The 17,295-nt window shown below is 40.8% G+C and overlaps 1 protein-coding gene and 1 non-coding gene across 2 annotated transcripts; both read right to left on the bottom strand.

The window, feature by feature from the left end:
* Positions 1 to 9,890: 9,890 nt before the first annotated feature.
* eif3d (eukaryotic translation initiation factor 3, subunit D) lies at positions 9,891 to 17,258 on the bottom strand. The gene is made up of 15 exons (XM_017692907.2): positions 17,170 to 17,258; positions 15,396 to 15,521; positions 15,166 to 15,211; positions 14,935 to 15,071; positions 14,604 to 14,762; positions 14,072 to 14,193; positions 13,742 to 13,874; positions 13,279 to 13,426; positions 12,658 to 12,788; positions 12,459 to 12,544; positions 12,029 to 12,158; positions 11,650 to 11,792; positions 10,604 to 10,796; positions 10,361 to 10,454; positions 9,891 to 10,026 (listed from the first exon to the last, which is right to left on the bottom strand). The coding sequence occupies exons 2-15, from the start codon at positions 15,516 to 15,518 to the stop codon at positions 10,013 to 10,015; spliced, it is 1,659 nt and encodes a 552-aa protein (XP_017548396.1). The 5' UTR covers positions 15,519 to 15,521; positions 17,170 to 17,258; the 3' UTR covers positions 9,891 to 10,012.
* LOC119262951 lies at positions 16,560 to 16,651 on the bottom strand. Its single transcript, XR_005130023.1, has one exon.
* Positions 17,259 to 17,295: the final 37 nt, after the last annotated feature.

The following is a 17,295-nucleotide window of genomic DNA, read 5'->3' on the forward strand; positions in this document are numbered from 1 at the left end:
TTTTCTGTACTGACACAGAAATCATTTGTTTTAAAGGAATAAAATGATTGAATGGCCTGTGGATAAAATGCCAGACAGTCCAGACTCTGTAGAAGAGGACAGGGCTATGAGACGATCTATAACGGCTCAGATGTGCCATTATTACTGGACTAAAGACAACCTGAAATGAATAGAAGTGAACGGAGAGCTTTTCTCAAATGGTCTTTACAGGCCTGACAACCTTACCTCTGGTGGCCACGTTTCAAGGCAAAAGCTGGGGGCCTGGTCAGCCAACCACTGATCTACCGTGCTCTTATGGCTGTTTAATGTAACAGGGAACTTGCCCCTGTTTACTACATGGCCATGCTGTTTAAAAAAGAGTCTAATGGTCATTTCCTGTTTATCATCTGACTTATCGGGTTCCTATTGTTTTAGCAGGAAAAATACATTTGGCTAAAGGGGTTGAACACATTGTGAGACCTGATTGAAATGTATAGCTATTACTTAATACTATAATAGTGTAAATAAATGTTTTCATAATTAAATGACACAGATATCAACCAAATGTTTAGAAAAAATAGATTATAAAGAATTCTAGGAATGTAGGCTATTCCTTAAAATTTTATAGCGGACCACAAAGCTGCTTTATTGAAGAACGTCTCAGAATACAGTACAGATCATCAGGCAGACATGCTGTTTAAGGCTCAGCACCCTCCGGCTGATGAGCTGTGATCATGAATAAGCTCAGTGTCCTGATGGACGAGTCATACGTATGTGTGTACATTGACACCGTCACCCCACATGACCTGACCCTGTTTACAGCAGCAGTGACAATTATAGTAACAGTAACAGTGACAAAGGCTGGTTTGCATTGGTGACGCTGTCTGCTACGTTATATATAAGTTTCCCCTATAGAAAACGCACTGTCGGAGTTTAAGCATTGATTATTTTAGTATCCGTGTGCAAAGGATGCAGAGTCAAAGCTGAGCTCTGTGCTGGACACAGATGAGCTAATACATTATGCTTGTGTTGCTGACCAGTAGGGCATATAAAACCTCCTTTTATTGCTGCACTGTAAATGTTTAAATAATACAAACACAATATTTTAAAATATACACACTGATTTAAAATTTAAATCTACTAAAGTTTTCTAAGATGCATGGAATAAAGGCTTTTAACATAATACACAAACGTGCTAAACAGGTTCACTGGTCCTATTAAAAAAAAAAATTAAAAATTTGCATAAATGCAATTTTAGCAGCTCTCTGTTTTGCAAACATGTCGTCTTAATAAATAGTCCAGGGAAATCTCTGGTCAATGTGATTAACAGGTGCTGCCCCTTCAGATGTGCTAATGAGCTAATGCTAACACTAGTCCTAACCAGTGCAGTAGTAGATGGTGCTGGATGATATTAATTGGGTTCTAAACAAGGTTTTATCATGTTAGTTTGCTGGGGTAACACTGTATTTTTGCCTTGGTGTATTGCTACACCTCTAGTCTATACCAATTAAAGGGGAATTACTGAAGGAGAATTCCTGCATATTTCAGCCATTGCATTTAACCCTTGCATGGTGTCTGTGGAACCCATTTCATGTTTACCAAAAGAAAAAAAATGTGATTTATTATTTTTTCAGAACCCATGGAGAATAAAAGTGTAAGTAAGTAAGTGATACTTTTTTGATCCCACAACCGGGGAAATTCCACCTCTGCATTTAACCCATCCATGAAGTGTAACACAACATACACACTAGTGAACACACACACTAGGGGGCAGTGAGCACACTTGCCCGGAGCAGTGGGCAGCCCTATCCACGGCGCCCGGGGAGCAGTTGGGGGTTAGGTGTCTTGCTCAAGGACACCTCAGTCATGGACTGTCGGCCCTGGGGATCGAACCGGCAACCTTCCGGTCACAGGGCCAGATCCCTAACCTCCAGCCCACGTGTGTGTGTGTGAAAAAAAAAAAAATGTGGTGGGTCCACCAGACCCAGTGAATAACAAACACATCAACACCACACAAGGGTTAAACAACGTAAACAAAAATGTGAACAAAGTCTTTCAAAGTGATTTGATATGAAATGATAAGAAACCTCCCCATTTCTTTACAGTGGTGGTGATAGGAACCAGAGGTTGCAATGTCTACAACACAAATATAGCCATTCTATTTATTATCCAGAACAACCAGAACAACCTAAATGTCTTCTGAGTTGTATCTGTAATGTCAGTGATGGTAAAATAAAAGTAAATCAAGTTTTCTTTGTTGACTATTTTGCCTTACAACACTTTGCATGTACCCCTCCACCATGAATGGAGTTTGAAAACACATTTTAGGCTCAAACCTTCTCAAAAATATACTAAAACAATTCCTCAGGCAATAAGCAGCAAAATTATAACCATCTTGTGTTAGACATTTTTTAGAGTATATACTCTTCAGATGTCTGGTTCCTATCACCACCACTGTGAACAATTCTGACTTAGTAAGTTTCACTAGAACAGAACATCTCATACTGAAGTACTGTTAAAGACAGTTTACACGTTACCCACGTAATTATGAAGAAATGAAACATTGGTGGAATTTTTCCTAGAAATATATGTGCAATCCAAGAACCAACTGAAGCACCTCTTTTCAGTGTGGACTGATTCTAAATCAGCACTTGTCCTCTAAGATGCTTCACATATGTGGATTAAATGCTGAACCAAGCCACCTCGGATGCTTTCTGCTTTTGAAATCTCACCCCTTTCCTGACCCTGTTCTGTCCTTCATCTCTCTCTCTCTCTCTCTCTCTCTCTCTCTGTCTCTGTCTCTCTGCTCTGCACACAGGCGATGGGAACAGAGGGAGAATCAATATGTTTTCAATTTGCAGCAGCGACTCGCTCCCCCGCATTCTAATAAGGGCAGAGTGAGAGAGAGAGAGAGAGAGAGAGAGAGAGAGAGAGAGACATTGGTATTATGACGTTGACTTTCTCAGCTGGTTCCAGGAATCATCTGGTTGGCTGACAAAGTGTCAAAATACCTTTTAAAAAATATGATTGTTTCCATTGTTCACAACATCTCTGTCATCTCATCCCTTCAAATGCTCAAACATTTACAAAACACCTGCCTAAAGCTTTTCGAAAGCTCTCGACACGCTGGATTTTCTTCAAGAATTCCACTGGGGAGAGATCGTTACGCTGGAGAGCTTGTGCTCCCTCCAGATGATTTTCAATAACCATTTACTGATCTTCATAACATGCACTCAATCTCTAATAAGCTCTAGCACTTGTTTGGACGGGTGAGCAGGGGTAGTTAAGTACCCTCGACTGTGTGCCTGTATATGTGTTGGGGGATGAGTTTCATTTGGAGTGTTGGTGCGTGATGTTGTCAGTGTTGCTGTGAGTCTGTGTTGGGGGGGTGGGGATTTGCATGTGCTGAGGGTGTTTTGGCATCATGAGAGCCAGTGTGTATGTGTTAAAAGGGAGCTGGTGTTGTGATTTTGAGTGTGCGTATGTGTGTGTGTGTGTGTGGGGGGGGGGGGGGGGGGGGGGGGTTGTGGTGTAGCATAATAAGGGCCAGTGTATGTTGAAAGGGTGTTGGTATCATTAGGATATCACATCATCAAGTTTCTAATCCAAACTACCAAACAACCTCATTCACACAAACTTTCTTCCGAAGCCAACCCACATCAAGCTTTCAATTCAAACCCAACCTGAGCTTGAGAAAACTTTGTCCAAACCTGACTCACATCAAACCCACATAAAGTTTTGAGCTGACCTGAGCCTGAACTCGACCTCGAGATTGAACTTTATCGCAACCGAACAAAATTTTATTTAAAACCGACCCAACCTACATCAAGTTTCGAGTCCAAACTCTACCTGAAGCCCAAACAGTTTTGTCTAAACTTGATCTGACTCGTCCCACACTGACTCACTTCGTCACAGCCCGACAAAATTTTGGCTGAACCGACTCACATCATTATGGGTCCAGTCTGAACCCAATCCATGCCTGACAAATTTTTTTCTAAACTAACCCACATCATCAAGTTTGGAGCGTGAACTCAAAATGAGAGACAAAATTTTGTCCAAACTCGACTCTCATCATCAAGCTTCATTTGAACACCTGAACTGGACAAAATTTTGTCTGAACCATCGCATATTGTCAGATTTCAAGTCTGAACTTCACCCAAACCTGACAAACCTAAGCCCAACAAAATTTTGTCTGAACTGTTTCAAACCCATATCAATGAGTTTTGAGTCTGAACTCAACCTGAGGCCAACAAAATGATGTCAGCTCGAGTCACATGAAGCTTTGTGAACTTGAAACCAAAACAGACAAACTGGACTCGACCCACATCATCAAGTTTCCAGTCCAAACTCAATCTGAGCCCCACTAAATGTTTCCTGACTTCAGAAGTTTAGATTCTGTTTATAGTTTAGTGCCTTTGTGTTGCACTGTACAGTGAAAGCATGTCACATCATCTTCAGGAATGTGTGTAAACATAGTTGACAAACACTTCATAATTCAGAATTAAATTTTTTTTTTGGAAATGTGTCTTAATCTGGCAGTTTGAATTAAAACCTAGCTACCATTCTGTCTTTTATCAATAAACCAACTTTTCCACCTCCCCCAAGAGTGAAAATGTCTTTGCAAAATTTTCTTTTAATTTCTGTTTATTCAGTTCAGGCTTTTTATGCACAAAATTCAAAATGTAGTAAAAGGTGGATGGAAAACCCACAAATCATCAGGGTGAGTGTATGTGTGTGAGGGTGCTCTTAGCATCGTTGTATGTATGTGCGTGTGTGTGTTGGCGGTGACGGCTGTGGGATGCCGACAGCAGCGGACAGCAGCAGGGAACCATACAGATGTGCTGACTGCTCAGTTTCCATGGGAACCACCCCTTCCCCCTCATCCTCCACCCGCTCACTCTCTCTTCATCCTTACAGCATCAATGAAAGCCTGACTCGCTCTCCGCACGTCTCGCGTCTTTTGTGTGTGTGTTCATCACTCAACTTTCTTCCCTGCCTGCAGTGTGTGTGTGTGTGTGTGTGTATGTGTGTGTGCACATGATGAACTATTATACATGCCTGCCTGTCCTCCACATCAGCTATAAAACACCACAATTTGCTGTGTATGTGCTCCAGTGTTTTATGAGCCGTGCCGGACTCCGTCCACATGTAAGTACAAAAGCATCAGAGAGTCAGAATATATGTGCATATATAGTCATACATGTGTATACATTTACAAGAATTAGTACATACTTACATGGGGATGTAACAAAAGTACTGCATCACCTTCTGACCACATATGTTCAGTGAACGGATGAATATGTTGAATTCTGTAATTGCCCCGGCTTACTGTGAGATTAGAAATGGTGGTGGTCGTGTGAGGGTTCCTAAAGAGGAGGAGGCATTTGTCATGCATTTAATCAAAGAGGAAAGCAAGTAGAGACAGAGAGAAGGTGGAGGAGGGGGAAGGAGAGAGAGAAAGAGAAGAGAAATGAGGAGACTGAGGAGAAAGACAACAAAAGAGAGAGAGAGAGAGACAGAGTGAGATGAAGGGGAGAGAAAAGAAAGAAAACAGAGAGAGAGAGAGAGAGAGAGAGAGAAAGAAAGAGAAAGAAATTAAAAGAGTAAAGGAAGAGACAGAGAAGGTAGAAAAGTCAGGAAGAGACATGAAAAGAGGGAGACAGAAGGAGGAGAAGTGAGAGAGAAACAGAAAGAGAAGGAAAGAGTACAGAAATGAAAGAGAGAGAAAGAGTGAGAATGGATGGAGTGAGAGAGAAACAGAGAGAGAAAAGAAGGATAAAGATAACAGAAAGAGAGATAAAAAGAAGACTAAGTAAGAGAGACAAGAAGACAAGAAGAGAGAAAAGAAAAGAGAGAGACAGAAGGGAGAGACGTGAGAGAAGACAGAGAGAAAGAGAGAAGCAGGGGAGAGATGGGAGAAGAGAGAAGATAAAGGAGAGAGATCAGAAAGATGATAAAGATACAAGACAGAAAGAGAGAAAGAGAGAGAGAAGAAGGAAGCAGTGAGAGAGAAGACAAAGAAAGATAGAGAGAGAGGGAAGAGAGAAAACAGAAAGAGGAGATTGAAAAAAAAGCTGAGAGTGAAAGAGGAGAGTACAAAGACTTGAGAGAGAGAAAGAGAAAGTAAAAGAGAGAAGAGAGACAAAAGAGACAGAACTGTTACAAAACTGAGGGTCCAATATCCACTAAATCAATATCTGTAGAGCTCCAGTGTGAGAGAAGTGCAGTACGCGAGTATTGTGCATGTGTGTGGACGGACAGTGGTGACGGTGAGAACACAGAGAAAAAGAAACCGACACGTCACAGATGGACAAATCACGGATCTTCTTCAGGTTTTGGGCCCACATTACAGAGCCTACACCAGAGAAAACAGACTGTCCTCTCTCTTTAGAAGACTTTTTCATCTAGTATGCAAACAAGTTTCAAAACATAACATTCACGTCCATAAAATCCATTTATGGAAACCAGGTTGCAAATATCACATATTTTATGTAAATTGTTTTTGTGGTATCGCAAAAACAACCACATCTATATCTTTAGGGCACAGCAGTTTAGCCCCACCCATTCATGCTAAAGGAGTGTTTCAGCATTGACTGCTTTGAATGAGGGCAGCCAATAAGAGCAGAGCTGATTTGCACATGTCAGTCTTAAAGACACACTTACAGAAGCAAAAAATGCTGAGAAATGGTCATGTAAAAACAAATGAAATACAAAAAAATTATATAATAATAAACCTTAGTGTTGATTGACAGCTCTCTGTCCAACACTCCTAGCTTGTTCCACCACTCATACAGAACTAAAATCATTATCCAGCTTTTGTGTGACTGTAACTGGACAAAAAAGTCATGGACAAATAGATATGAAGATGGACAGACAGATGGACAAAGCAATGTGTGAATGAAAGGTCAAACAGACAATGTATTCATGTTTAGATAAACCAGGGGTCGGCAACATGCAGCTCCAGAGCTTTTTTACTGCCCTGTTGAAGCTCCACAGCAAAATTAGATATTTCGTTCAAAATAAAATAATCGTGCTTTGCAGTAAAATAAAGCTCTGCTGATAGTTTTAACGTAGTTTAAATGCTGGAGCTGATGTATATTTTTGTTACCATAAGAATGCAAACAATAGTCTCGCTTAGCTAGTGGCTAACAAAATGGCAAAGAGAGAGATTTAAGACAGACAACAATAATTTGGAGACGAATGAACTTACTTTCACTTATAATCACTCCAGCTGGTTGATTGATACATTTAATCTGCAACGAGAATCTGTCAAACAGTAAAAGGTCGCAAAGCTGAAGTCAGCTTGTTTTCCAGCATCCTGTACGAATTCCCTGTTCCACCTTAAATGGTGCAGCAGTTTCATTCTGGTGCCTCAGGCACCATGTTCTTTGGTGACAGCTCCGAAAAAATTGGGCTTAAAAATGGGCTAAAACTGCAAAGTGTAACGTTACGTCTGGTTTAAGGTGGAACGGGAACATTCGAACAAGAAGCTGGCGAGTGAGAAGCTGAATTCAGCCTCATAAGAAAACCAATGTTGAGAGACGTTTTACAAAAAAACTACTCTAGTTCTCTGGAAAAGTGGCTACAGCTGAGCTAAAGCTTTAGTCTGCGTTTTCATTAATATTTTTTAGCCTGTATTAGATCATCAGCACATACTGGGACATATTTACAGCCAAGATGGTACAATGGCCATAAATGTTGTGGCTCCCAAGGTAGTTTGATTTTTGTTGAAGGGCCAAAATGGCTCCTCTTATTGTTTTGAGTTGCTGACCCCTAGGATGAACGAACGAACAGCTGACAAACAGCTACAGGTGGTCTAGCTTTCCAGCTTAAGGTCATGCTGAGTTAGCTTTAGCTCGCTAAGCTTCTCTGAGTCTGAGACGGTTTTGTGTAGGTGGGGCAAGAGAGGTCAGCCTTGTGATTGGTGAAGGGAATGCTTACATAAACATTGCCCGAGACTAGGACCGCCCAGGAGAGACATATGGTGTAATATATTGGTCATTTATTAATCAATGGAACACTGTTTAAAGAGAATACTGAGTATATATTTACTACTAGGTAGAAAGAAAACAGATTTTGGTTCACTGGGCATTTAAGCTTTATATAATCACATGCCTAAAGCTTGGATTGGATACCACCTATTAGATTTTTGATGCATAATGAGAATAAAAAGCCCCCCCCCTGCAACCAACTTCTTCCCATCTCACTAGCATTCTAGTGATCAACCCATCTTCCAGTCCAAATCACCCTCTTCCCCTCTTCCTTTACCCGCCTGCTCTCTTTTTACGGCTCTTTCTGCAGCCCCCCACCCTTGCTGGACTCTGGGCCTGATCAGTATGCTGGGAGCGCTCTGTCTGCCTCTTCGCTTTATTGAACTATTTTTAACCTGCTCCCTCCTTAACCTTGACCAGAGTGATTGAGAGATGGGGACGACAGGGAAAGAGAGAGAGGGAAGAAGGGAGGGAGAGAGGGAGAGAAGGAGGGGAAGAAGGGGAGGGGTGTGACTGATGATATTAAAGCAGAGGAATAAAGGTGCCACATGAATACAAGAATAAAAGATGAGAGAGGGAGAGGGGGTCCATGGCTCAGCTCTGGTGCGAACGCTTGCAGAGAGCTTTATGAGAAATGCAGAGATTTGAGGTTCAGCAGCGATACAGCAGCATGCTTTAACAAACAGCCCTGGCCCTTTAGGGTGGACATGAAGCAGTGGTCAAGACACAAGCCGTACACGTGTGCAATACTAATCCAGTATGTGAAACTGTGTTGTCTCTGAAGGCATTACACATTAACATGAACATTAGATGCTGTTCAGATATGGAGCCTTTACACTGCGGTCTAAATCTGTTGTAAAAGGGAATTACTAAAAGCCAATTTCAGGTCACCTTACAGGATGCTGTTCAAGTTTTAATGCAGCAGATGCTTCGGCATTAGTTAAAAAATGTCAAATCTGCAGATCAACAGTTAACTTGTTATACAGTTCATACTGCGCAAAAGAGAACGCTCATTAGCTGCAATCATTCTCTGGAAAAAGGAAGACATTTTGCACAAAAACGCAGTATGTTTTCAGTATCTATTAGGGCCTTTGTTAGATTTCAGGTCTAGAAAACCTGCAGGAATATTTTTCCACACCTCTAAAGTTGAGTCTTAGGAACTGGTTGCATTTTCCACTTCTCACAGTCTCAGTTTAAATCTAAATTAAGACGCATCCATAAAAATCTCCACATCTCAAATGTGGTGTTCTAGTGCAATTGCTTTTTTTTTTTAACAGTAAAGGTGTGTAAAGGTGTCTTGACAGTTAAACATTCTTTTGCACCCATAGCATTCTGTTGTCTTCTCAGTTTTCATTAATTTTCTTTAAATAACTTTCAGGAATTTATTTCTGAACTTTACTTGCATCTAACATTCTCAGAAATTTCTCCTGTAGCCATTTGAGATGCACTTATGAAACATTTGTAAGGCAGCTAAGCAGTTTGGTGTGTTGCTTGTGTAAATGTTAGCATTTCTTTAAATGAACATAATGTCTTTATTGACTTTTGAGAAGAGCTTTTGTTGGGAGGACTTGGTTGTAAGTGGTTGGTTTTGAAATTGGAAGGATAAAGCAGCATTTGGCTTACATTACAGATGCGATGCATTAGAGCTGGAGGTTTTTGTGTAAGTTTCTGTTAAATGTTTCCTGCACCCTCCTATCCCTCAACTTACCCCATCAAATTACAGACACAAAAATGTTGACTAAAAAAAATCTGTACATGCATGTCTTTCAGTTACCACCCTGCATTCAAAACAGCCAAACGCTGCCCTCTTGTGGACTGAGCCGGTATTAGCAAGGGGGAGGGACATAGCAAAATTAATCAACATTCCAAACCCTTTTCCCCATCAACCACAGAATGCAAAACAAGATATCAGGGACACGGTTATTGCTCAACATTTTAATAAGCCTTGTTTAATCTGTATGTGATGGGCAGAGGTGTGAGAGCAGCAGGGAAAGTGCTGACTCGTTTGGTCTCATTGTCCTCCAATTCATTCATCCAGCTTCTCAGTTCTCTTCGTCTAGGAAATAGATTAAAAAAAAAAAATACATGAATGAGTAAACCCCTTTTCGTGTAGACTTTCATGCATATTCTGCCAGAAAGATGCCTCAGATCATCCTTGCCAATTTTTTTCATCTCCACTTGGGACAATCTCCAAGTCTAGATGGTCTAATGGAATATACCACACATTCAGAGAAAGGAGAATGATTTAGATGTTGATTTGGCAAGTGCGACTTATATTACAAATTATTTTAACCTGGGCTTTATTACACAGCATGCTCATTGGTTTAGAAATACGCATACGGCAGCAGCTTTTCAGTGCACAACATGAGCTCAAAAACAAAACTTATTACCTTCATCATCTTCATCTTCGTCGTCCTCTTCTTCGTCTTCATCTTCGTCAGAGCTGAAGGTTCCGTCTGGGAGACTGTAGATGCGGATCACTTGCTGTGAACACAAACAAGTGATGAACAAAACAGCACATCAGTGTCCCTAGTTATCATTCAGAGAAAAAATAAAACATCATTAAAATGCTTAAGGATCGGTTTAGGCTCACAGTAACAGGATTATGTTGTGTGCGTGTTGTGGTTTCTCACCTTGTTGGGGTCTTTGAGAATGAGGTACTTGCCCTCGTCCAGTTTGCGGCAGATGTCTATAACACAGCGCAAAATGCCCCAGGCGTTCTCCATACTCAGGTTGATCTGGCTGGCAAATTCGTTGGGCTTGAACTGCTGCGTGCCCAGGATCACATGACGTGCAGAGTCTTTCACATGGTAGCGGGACACATAACTGAAGCACAAAAACAATGTATTCAATGTTTGATCTAAAAACGTTCAAAAATGCAGCATACTCATTGGAGGTAAAAAAAAAAAAATTCTATAACAACTTCACAGCACTGAAGTGTAATCCCACAAAACTTTCAAAACTTCATAAAGTCATTAAAAGTGAACTGATGTAAAAGTCTCCATTATTAGGAAATTTGGAATCAAAATCATTCCCAGTGGTGGTGATAGAAGTTTTTTTTAGAATTAATTCATGGTGGAGAGGTACAGGCAGGGCACTGCAAGGCAAATTAGTGCTCAAACAAACCAATATTTCTGATTTACTATATTATTTCACCTTCAACATTATATATAAAATATTCAGTAGGGTTAACTGGCTGTTTTGGATAGTGAATAAAATGTATTTGTCCTGTAGCCATCATGATGACTGCCCTGTAATGGATTGGCAACCTGTCCAGGGTGTTTCCTGCCTTCTGCCCAATCAGCACTGGGATAGGCTCCAGCACCCCCCGCAACCCAGAAGGATAAGCTGCTTATAAAGTGTGTGTGTGTCACTGTGAACTTTGTTTACTGAAAATCACAAAGAAATCTAAAGCTCATGTTTTTCTACAAAGAACCCTCTCATTAAACCACTCTGAACAGCTTTGTTTACATCTTAACCATTAATGTAAGCAGAAATTTACAAAAATTTTATATTAACTAGAAGCTTGCCGAAGAGTAGAGATTGCTTATAGCTGATCATTCCTTGCCCAAATAAGTAATAAAGTATCTTTGTGTTAGTGATATGCACCCTGCTATGTATATGCATTTGCATTTATGTGCCCAAATAAACAAGTAAGCATGCGAGTGTGCATTCTCACCCCAGTTTCAGGTACTCAGAGCCAGCCAAAAGGGCACAGCAGGTCCAGCGGGCCAGTTTGTAACTGTTATTCTTCAGCTCTGTGGCCAACACAGCACCCCTCTGAGAGTCCAGCTTCTGACGCCAGTCCACTCCATTACAATACTGTAGAAACAGAAGCAGTTTGGCCAACATATGCTAATTAACTCCATTGAAGTCTCAAAAATAAATTCTAAATGTAGTCTCATACATGCTGAGATGTTTGAAAGAAGAAATTAGCTTTAAATCAGAAGAGGAATAAACATGTTGCCCACTATCTATATAAAAAAATATGCTTTTACTCCTGCTATCCCTCATTTCCTACAGTTTCTTACTTATTAAATGCACAATTTCTATCTCACCCGTGAGTCCCATTCATTGAGTGCTTTAACGTTGATAAAGGACAGCTCTCCGTTCGCTCCAGTCATAACGCCGTCATGTTCACAGCGCACAATCAAATCAATATCCTCCCCAAGCTTCCACCGTCGGTACCTACAAACACGCACACAAAGTCAATACTATAAGCTTTCTATTACAGTATACTCACAACGCAACACACAGCTTGTTCAGATCTGTCCTAGATCAGAGCTGTATACCAGTCACTATGGGGCTCACCCTGTACATGTTACAATGTCATGGCAAAGAATTCTATACGCAAATATTCTGAAGACTTGCAAATTTCAATATTAATGAAAGATAAATGTCAGTATCATCTCACCAGCATTATGGTAACTGGTTATAGTTCAGTTTTCACCATAACGTCTTTATTAAAGCACTTTTTTCGCCCCTTACCTGTAGGCTACAGAGGCAACCTCACTCTTATCCATATCTTCCTCCACAAATGGGTTTGGGTTGGGGAACTTGTGCCTCTCTCCTCCCTGACAAATCACATTTAATGTATTTATTACACTCATCTTTAAGCTATATCAAGCAAGCATGCAAATCTAGCATCTCAGTAAATCAAGTACTAAAGCGAGTTTTGGTACAGCACCATGCGCAGGCACTGCTGGCTGAAGTTATGGTTGATGTATGTGGCCTCCATGGCCAGGTTCCGGGGGGAGTTTAAGGAGTTTCCCTCGTCCTGAGGAGGTTCGTTCGCAGTCTCGCTGACAGTCAACAGATCTAAGGGAGACAAGCAGGAAGCTACTCACTTGCACACACAATCATTTAATGGAATAGCCAATGCAGGGTATTGTAACACATATTGTATCAAAATCTATTGCAGCGCACTGAATCATAGCCAACATGCTTGTGCCATCAAGATAGAACAGTATAAAGCACAGCATGTTTCAAATATGTACTTTTATAATGTTGAATGCCACAATAAAGTGAAACTGGAACCATTAAGATACTAATGTAATGCACATTTGTTGTATTAAAATGATTAAATCGAGATATCACTGTATCTTCTCTAAATTCTTGAATTCTAAATTTAGAGAACCGTCATGCTCAATGTGGAAAGTGCTTCATTTACAATATGTTTTTAGACTATATATAAAAAAAGTGAATTTCTAAATCGTCTCTGCTAGATCATCTTAGATCTACATTCAAAAAAGCTTTAACTGTTAAGAGCGATCTTGCTACTGTTATTGATGATTCTTATGAGACGCACCAAAGTCTGAATTGTCTCTCTTGTCAAAGAAGAGCTTGTTTCCGACACGCTGCACGATGATGTCCCAGGAGTTCACTGAGCGTGTGCAACACATCAGCGTAGCCAGAATAGCATCAGTGGCAAAGACATTACCCTGAGTCTTAGCCAACTAGTGTGGGAGAGAGGGGAGAGAAGAAAGGGGGACAGTGATATTAATATATGATTGTAATTTCAATGTATGTGTATTAATAGGCTTGATAATTACACTAAGTTTCACCAGGTGTACAATTTTTATAGAATTATTAAAGTGCCAAAAAGGCCTCAAAACCAAAATAAAGGCAGGTAAACACGTTCCATCAACAAACTGGAAACAGCCTTCTAGCATAGTTAGACCAAAAAATTTGCCTAGATTTAATGGCTTGCAGCTTTATTTACAAAGCTTTTGGTGGTTTGTGAATGCGCATGTGCGTGCACGCTGTTCTACCTTGCGGATGACTGGATCGTCAGTGGTGGTGACCGTGTGGAAGATCCTTTTAATGCTCTTCAGCGGTTTCTCGTTGCGGGTGGTGACGCGATCAAATGCTTTATCGTAATACTCAAGAGCACCACAGCATTCACTGCACCAGAAGAAGGAACAGAGGGAAGAGATCAGCATACTGGTAAAAAGAAACTAGGCCAGGTTTTTAAGACTGACTTGGAGTCATTGGATCTGTCAGATGCTAGTTAAATCTACCAGTTAAGAGACAACAGTTTTATACCAGAGGCTGTACATGGTCAGCTAGACCAGGAGAGGTCAGTGTGTTCAAATACTTACATATCTAAAGGGTCTGCCACATCCATGTATCTCATCTTCATGAGTCTGGGGAAGTCCATCTCCTCCTTCACTTCCCAGTCACTGCGCACCTCCACAGATGAGTCCCTGGGCTTCAGCTGGGCCTATGTGAGACATTATAATGAGAATTGAATTGGCATACCAACTGATAAATAAGCATAAATAACACCCAGTGCTGCAGAAAAATCTAGGAAAGCACAGGACAAACCAGACAAAGTACCCTAGTAGTTTGCAATTTTTAAAACATTCACTGATATCACTGAATATCCAGCAAACATAATGGAGCAGCAGTTTGTAACTACTAAAAAATCTATTCTAGTAAAGTAACTATTACACCTCTCTTATTTTTCAGTCAGTCTGAGACCACTGACTGTTTATCACTATTAAAATCAGCACTGTAGGACATCAGTTTTGTACTTATAATATTTATTCAATAACAATAAAGTAGTAGAGCTCCAGCTGTCTATTCCAGTTGTCAATGTCTGATTTTTTTTTTTGGGAATAGTGAGGGTACCTGTGATTTCTGGTCCCACTTCTGACGGACTCCAAACTGCTTCTGGAACTTCTTCTGCAGGCGAATGCGATCTCTCTCCTTCTGTTTGGCACTCTTCGGGAGAGTCTGCATGCTGAACTGTGTCAGGTTCCTGCGGTCCTTATCCCGCCGCAAGTTCCTCTGTGAACATTCCACAACAGAAAAATAGCCTTAGTCAAATCATTAACAAACAATGCCCCATTCTAATTGCAAATCATAACTACCATTGTCACCTGCCCAAACTGCAGTCTTAAGATCAACTTCAACTTGAAAATATTTCGAATCGAGAGGTGTTTCAGTCTTTGTTGTATACCTGAGCAAAACGCATGCGGTTCCTTTGGTAGGCCGTTTTCTGGGTTTTGGCTGTGTCCACCAGTTGGAAACTTGCTTCATCCTCTTCGTGGAAATAAGCATACTGACTGCCGCCTCCAAACTGAGATGAGTACTTGTCTAACAGACACAACACAGAACAAGAGAGATACTAACAGTACTGAAACAGCATCAGTGCGTTCAGAAAAAGAAAGTATGACTGGCCATAATTTACTTGTGTATCTCTTATCCTGGTAGGTTGCTCCAGTCCAATCTGCCACCTATGAACACAGAGAAAAAAGATGATGTCCCAGTCCTGCAACATCTTTTAGATCTTGGTCAACAGACTGCACAGTTCAGTGTTTTTCCTTCTCTAGTAGATCTAACTTATGAAGGATTTCATAATTATCTGGTGACATGAATCAAGTGTAAAAAACTATATAATTATATCAAGCAAAACCTTACCTTGCCCAGCCGATCTCCTTTACTAAAGGGCTGATAGGGCATGTCCTTAAACTTTTCAGGCACAGCACAGGGACCCCATCCTGAGGGGTTATCCTGAATCACTGGGGCCAGGAACTTTGCCATGGTCTTCACGAACAGCAGACAGAGATAAAGTGAGGATTTGCAGTTATGTCACCACATAGAAAACCTATAACCTAACAAATCACACCTCAGAGTGGGAGCAATGGAGAATACATCCCAACATTTGCAGACACTTCATTCAATGTTTCTTCTGAAATGAAGTGTATTAACAGACATCTTGTCTCCCTTTTCTGCAAAAGCAGCCTCTGGTTCTGGTGCAACATCTCAACAGGAAATGTGTTTCACTGCTCCACAATCCATTGCTGGGTAGCTTTATATCTCTCTAGCTGAAGACAGGCACTTGGCATGATGACCTGTGCCCCATTTTACTTGCAATGCTCTAGAGAAAGTTGTGTGCACAGATGAATGCAATGGGTAAACTTTAAAGGGGAAATTCTATTTCATTTTTCAAAATTTCTATTTAAACTGTCATGACGTAAACAAAGTCATTCAGAATGTGACTTTGATGTGAAATTTCCCATTGCAGAGAAACCCACAGCGTTAAAATTATTCATGGTGGTGATAGGAATCAGACCTCCGGAGCAGTTTTAAATGCCTTTAAAAGCTACATTACCAAAAGCTACAGCCTGAAATGGATAGATACTTTACAAGATGGCTAAGTGCTGAGATAGTTTTTCGATTAAAGATTTGACCTAAAACATATACTTTTTAAACTGTTCAAGGCAGGGTGGTTTATTATAAGCGAAAACGGTCCCAAGATTTACAACTTTTTACCACTGCATGTTTGCAAGTTACCAACTTTTACCACCAAAACTTTTAAATACATGTGTAGGCTCACTGGTCATTTTGGTTATATTTGTGTTGTAGACATTATGATCCCTGATCCCCATCACCGCCAGTGTAAAGAAATCAGTCGGTAACATTCTCTACCATTTCACATCAAACCACCGTTAATCTGAACTACGCAGAAAATAATAAGTGTTGCCATTCCCCTTTAAAGTAGCCATATTCGCTAATTAAAAGGGGTGTCTTGATCATTTTTGGTGTTGGTGTATAATCTGTGAGAGCACAGCTGGAGTACGCGGGGCTCAGACTAAGCTCAGCACTGCTTTCGTCATATGAGTGCGTGTTTCACAGCACCTCAGCTTGCGCAGTGGACTAGTCATCACTGACCACCGTTACTACAGTGAACTAAGGATTACTGCATGCAGACGTTTTTATTACAAAACCAAGCGACTAGACCAATTTTCACAAAAAGGGGGTGTGCATGTGTAGTTTGCTGTCTTAGTGATTCGTTTTCAAGATAACACTAACCGTTACCAACTTAGCTCAGCCGGCTTTTCTATTTCCCGGCTTAGAGATTTAACATTAGCTGAAAGCCCTGCTTACGCTCAATGGACATGAATACCGCGACTTACATATATACATATAACTTAACGCCACGTTAATGACACCGTTATAGCAAGTTACCGCTAACAGGTATTTTAGACATAAGGCGGCTTTTACTGGGCGGCATTACCACTTTGCTAATGTAGCTAATGCTATGTGCGGGAAAAATGTTGGCAGCAAGGACGCCTAATTTGCTCAATAATCCCCCAGAACAGCGGCCAACAACAAGCATTATCGGCAACGTCTATTTTCTTTAAAACGTAATGCCACGAACCGCCGATGTTTAAAGATACTTTAAACCTACCTTTTCACCCCCAGTGCGGCTCCTCCAATTTGTGTCGCCGCTAAACGGAAGAGGGTCCCCCAAAACTGACGCATATCCTGTAATAAAAGCGTCAGCCTTTTCTAACAATATGGATTTTTAAAAAGT

Source organism: Pygocentrus nattereri, chromosome 30 (genome assembly GCF_015220715.1).
Source record: "Pygocentrus nattereri isolate fPygNat1 chromosome 30, fPygNat1.pri, whole genome shotgun sequence".
NCBI classification, from domain to species: Eukaryota; Metazoa; Chordata; class Actinopteri; order Characiformes; family Serrasalmidae; genus Pygocentrus; species Pygocentrus nattereri.

Coding starts and splice junctions, on each gene's coding strand:
- eif3d (XM_017692907.2), bottom strand. CDS start 15,518: ATGGCAAAGTTCCTGGCCCCAGTGATTCAGGATAACCCCTCAGGATGG. Junction 12,545..12,657: donor GCCAGCAGTGCCTGCGCATG/GTGCTGTACCAA, acceptor GTGATTTGTCAG/GGAGGAGAGAGGCACAAGTT. Junction 10,455..10,603: donor TTCTCAAAGACCCCAACAAG/GTGAGAAACCAC, acceptor TTGTGTTCACAG/CAAGTGATCCGCATCTACAG.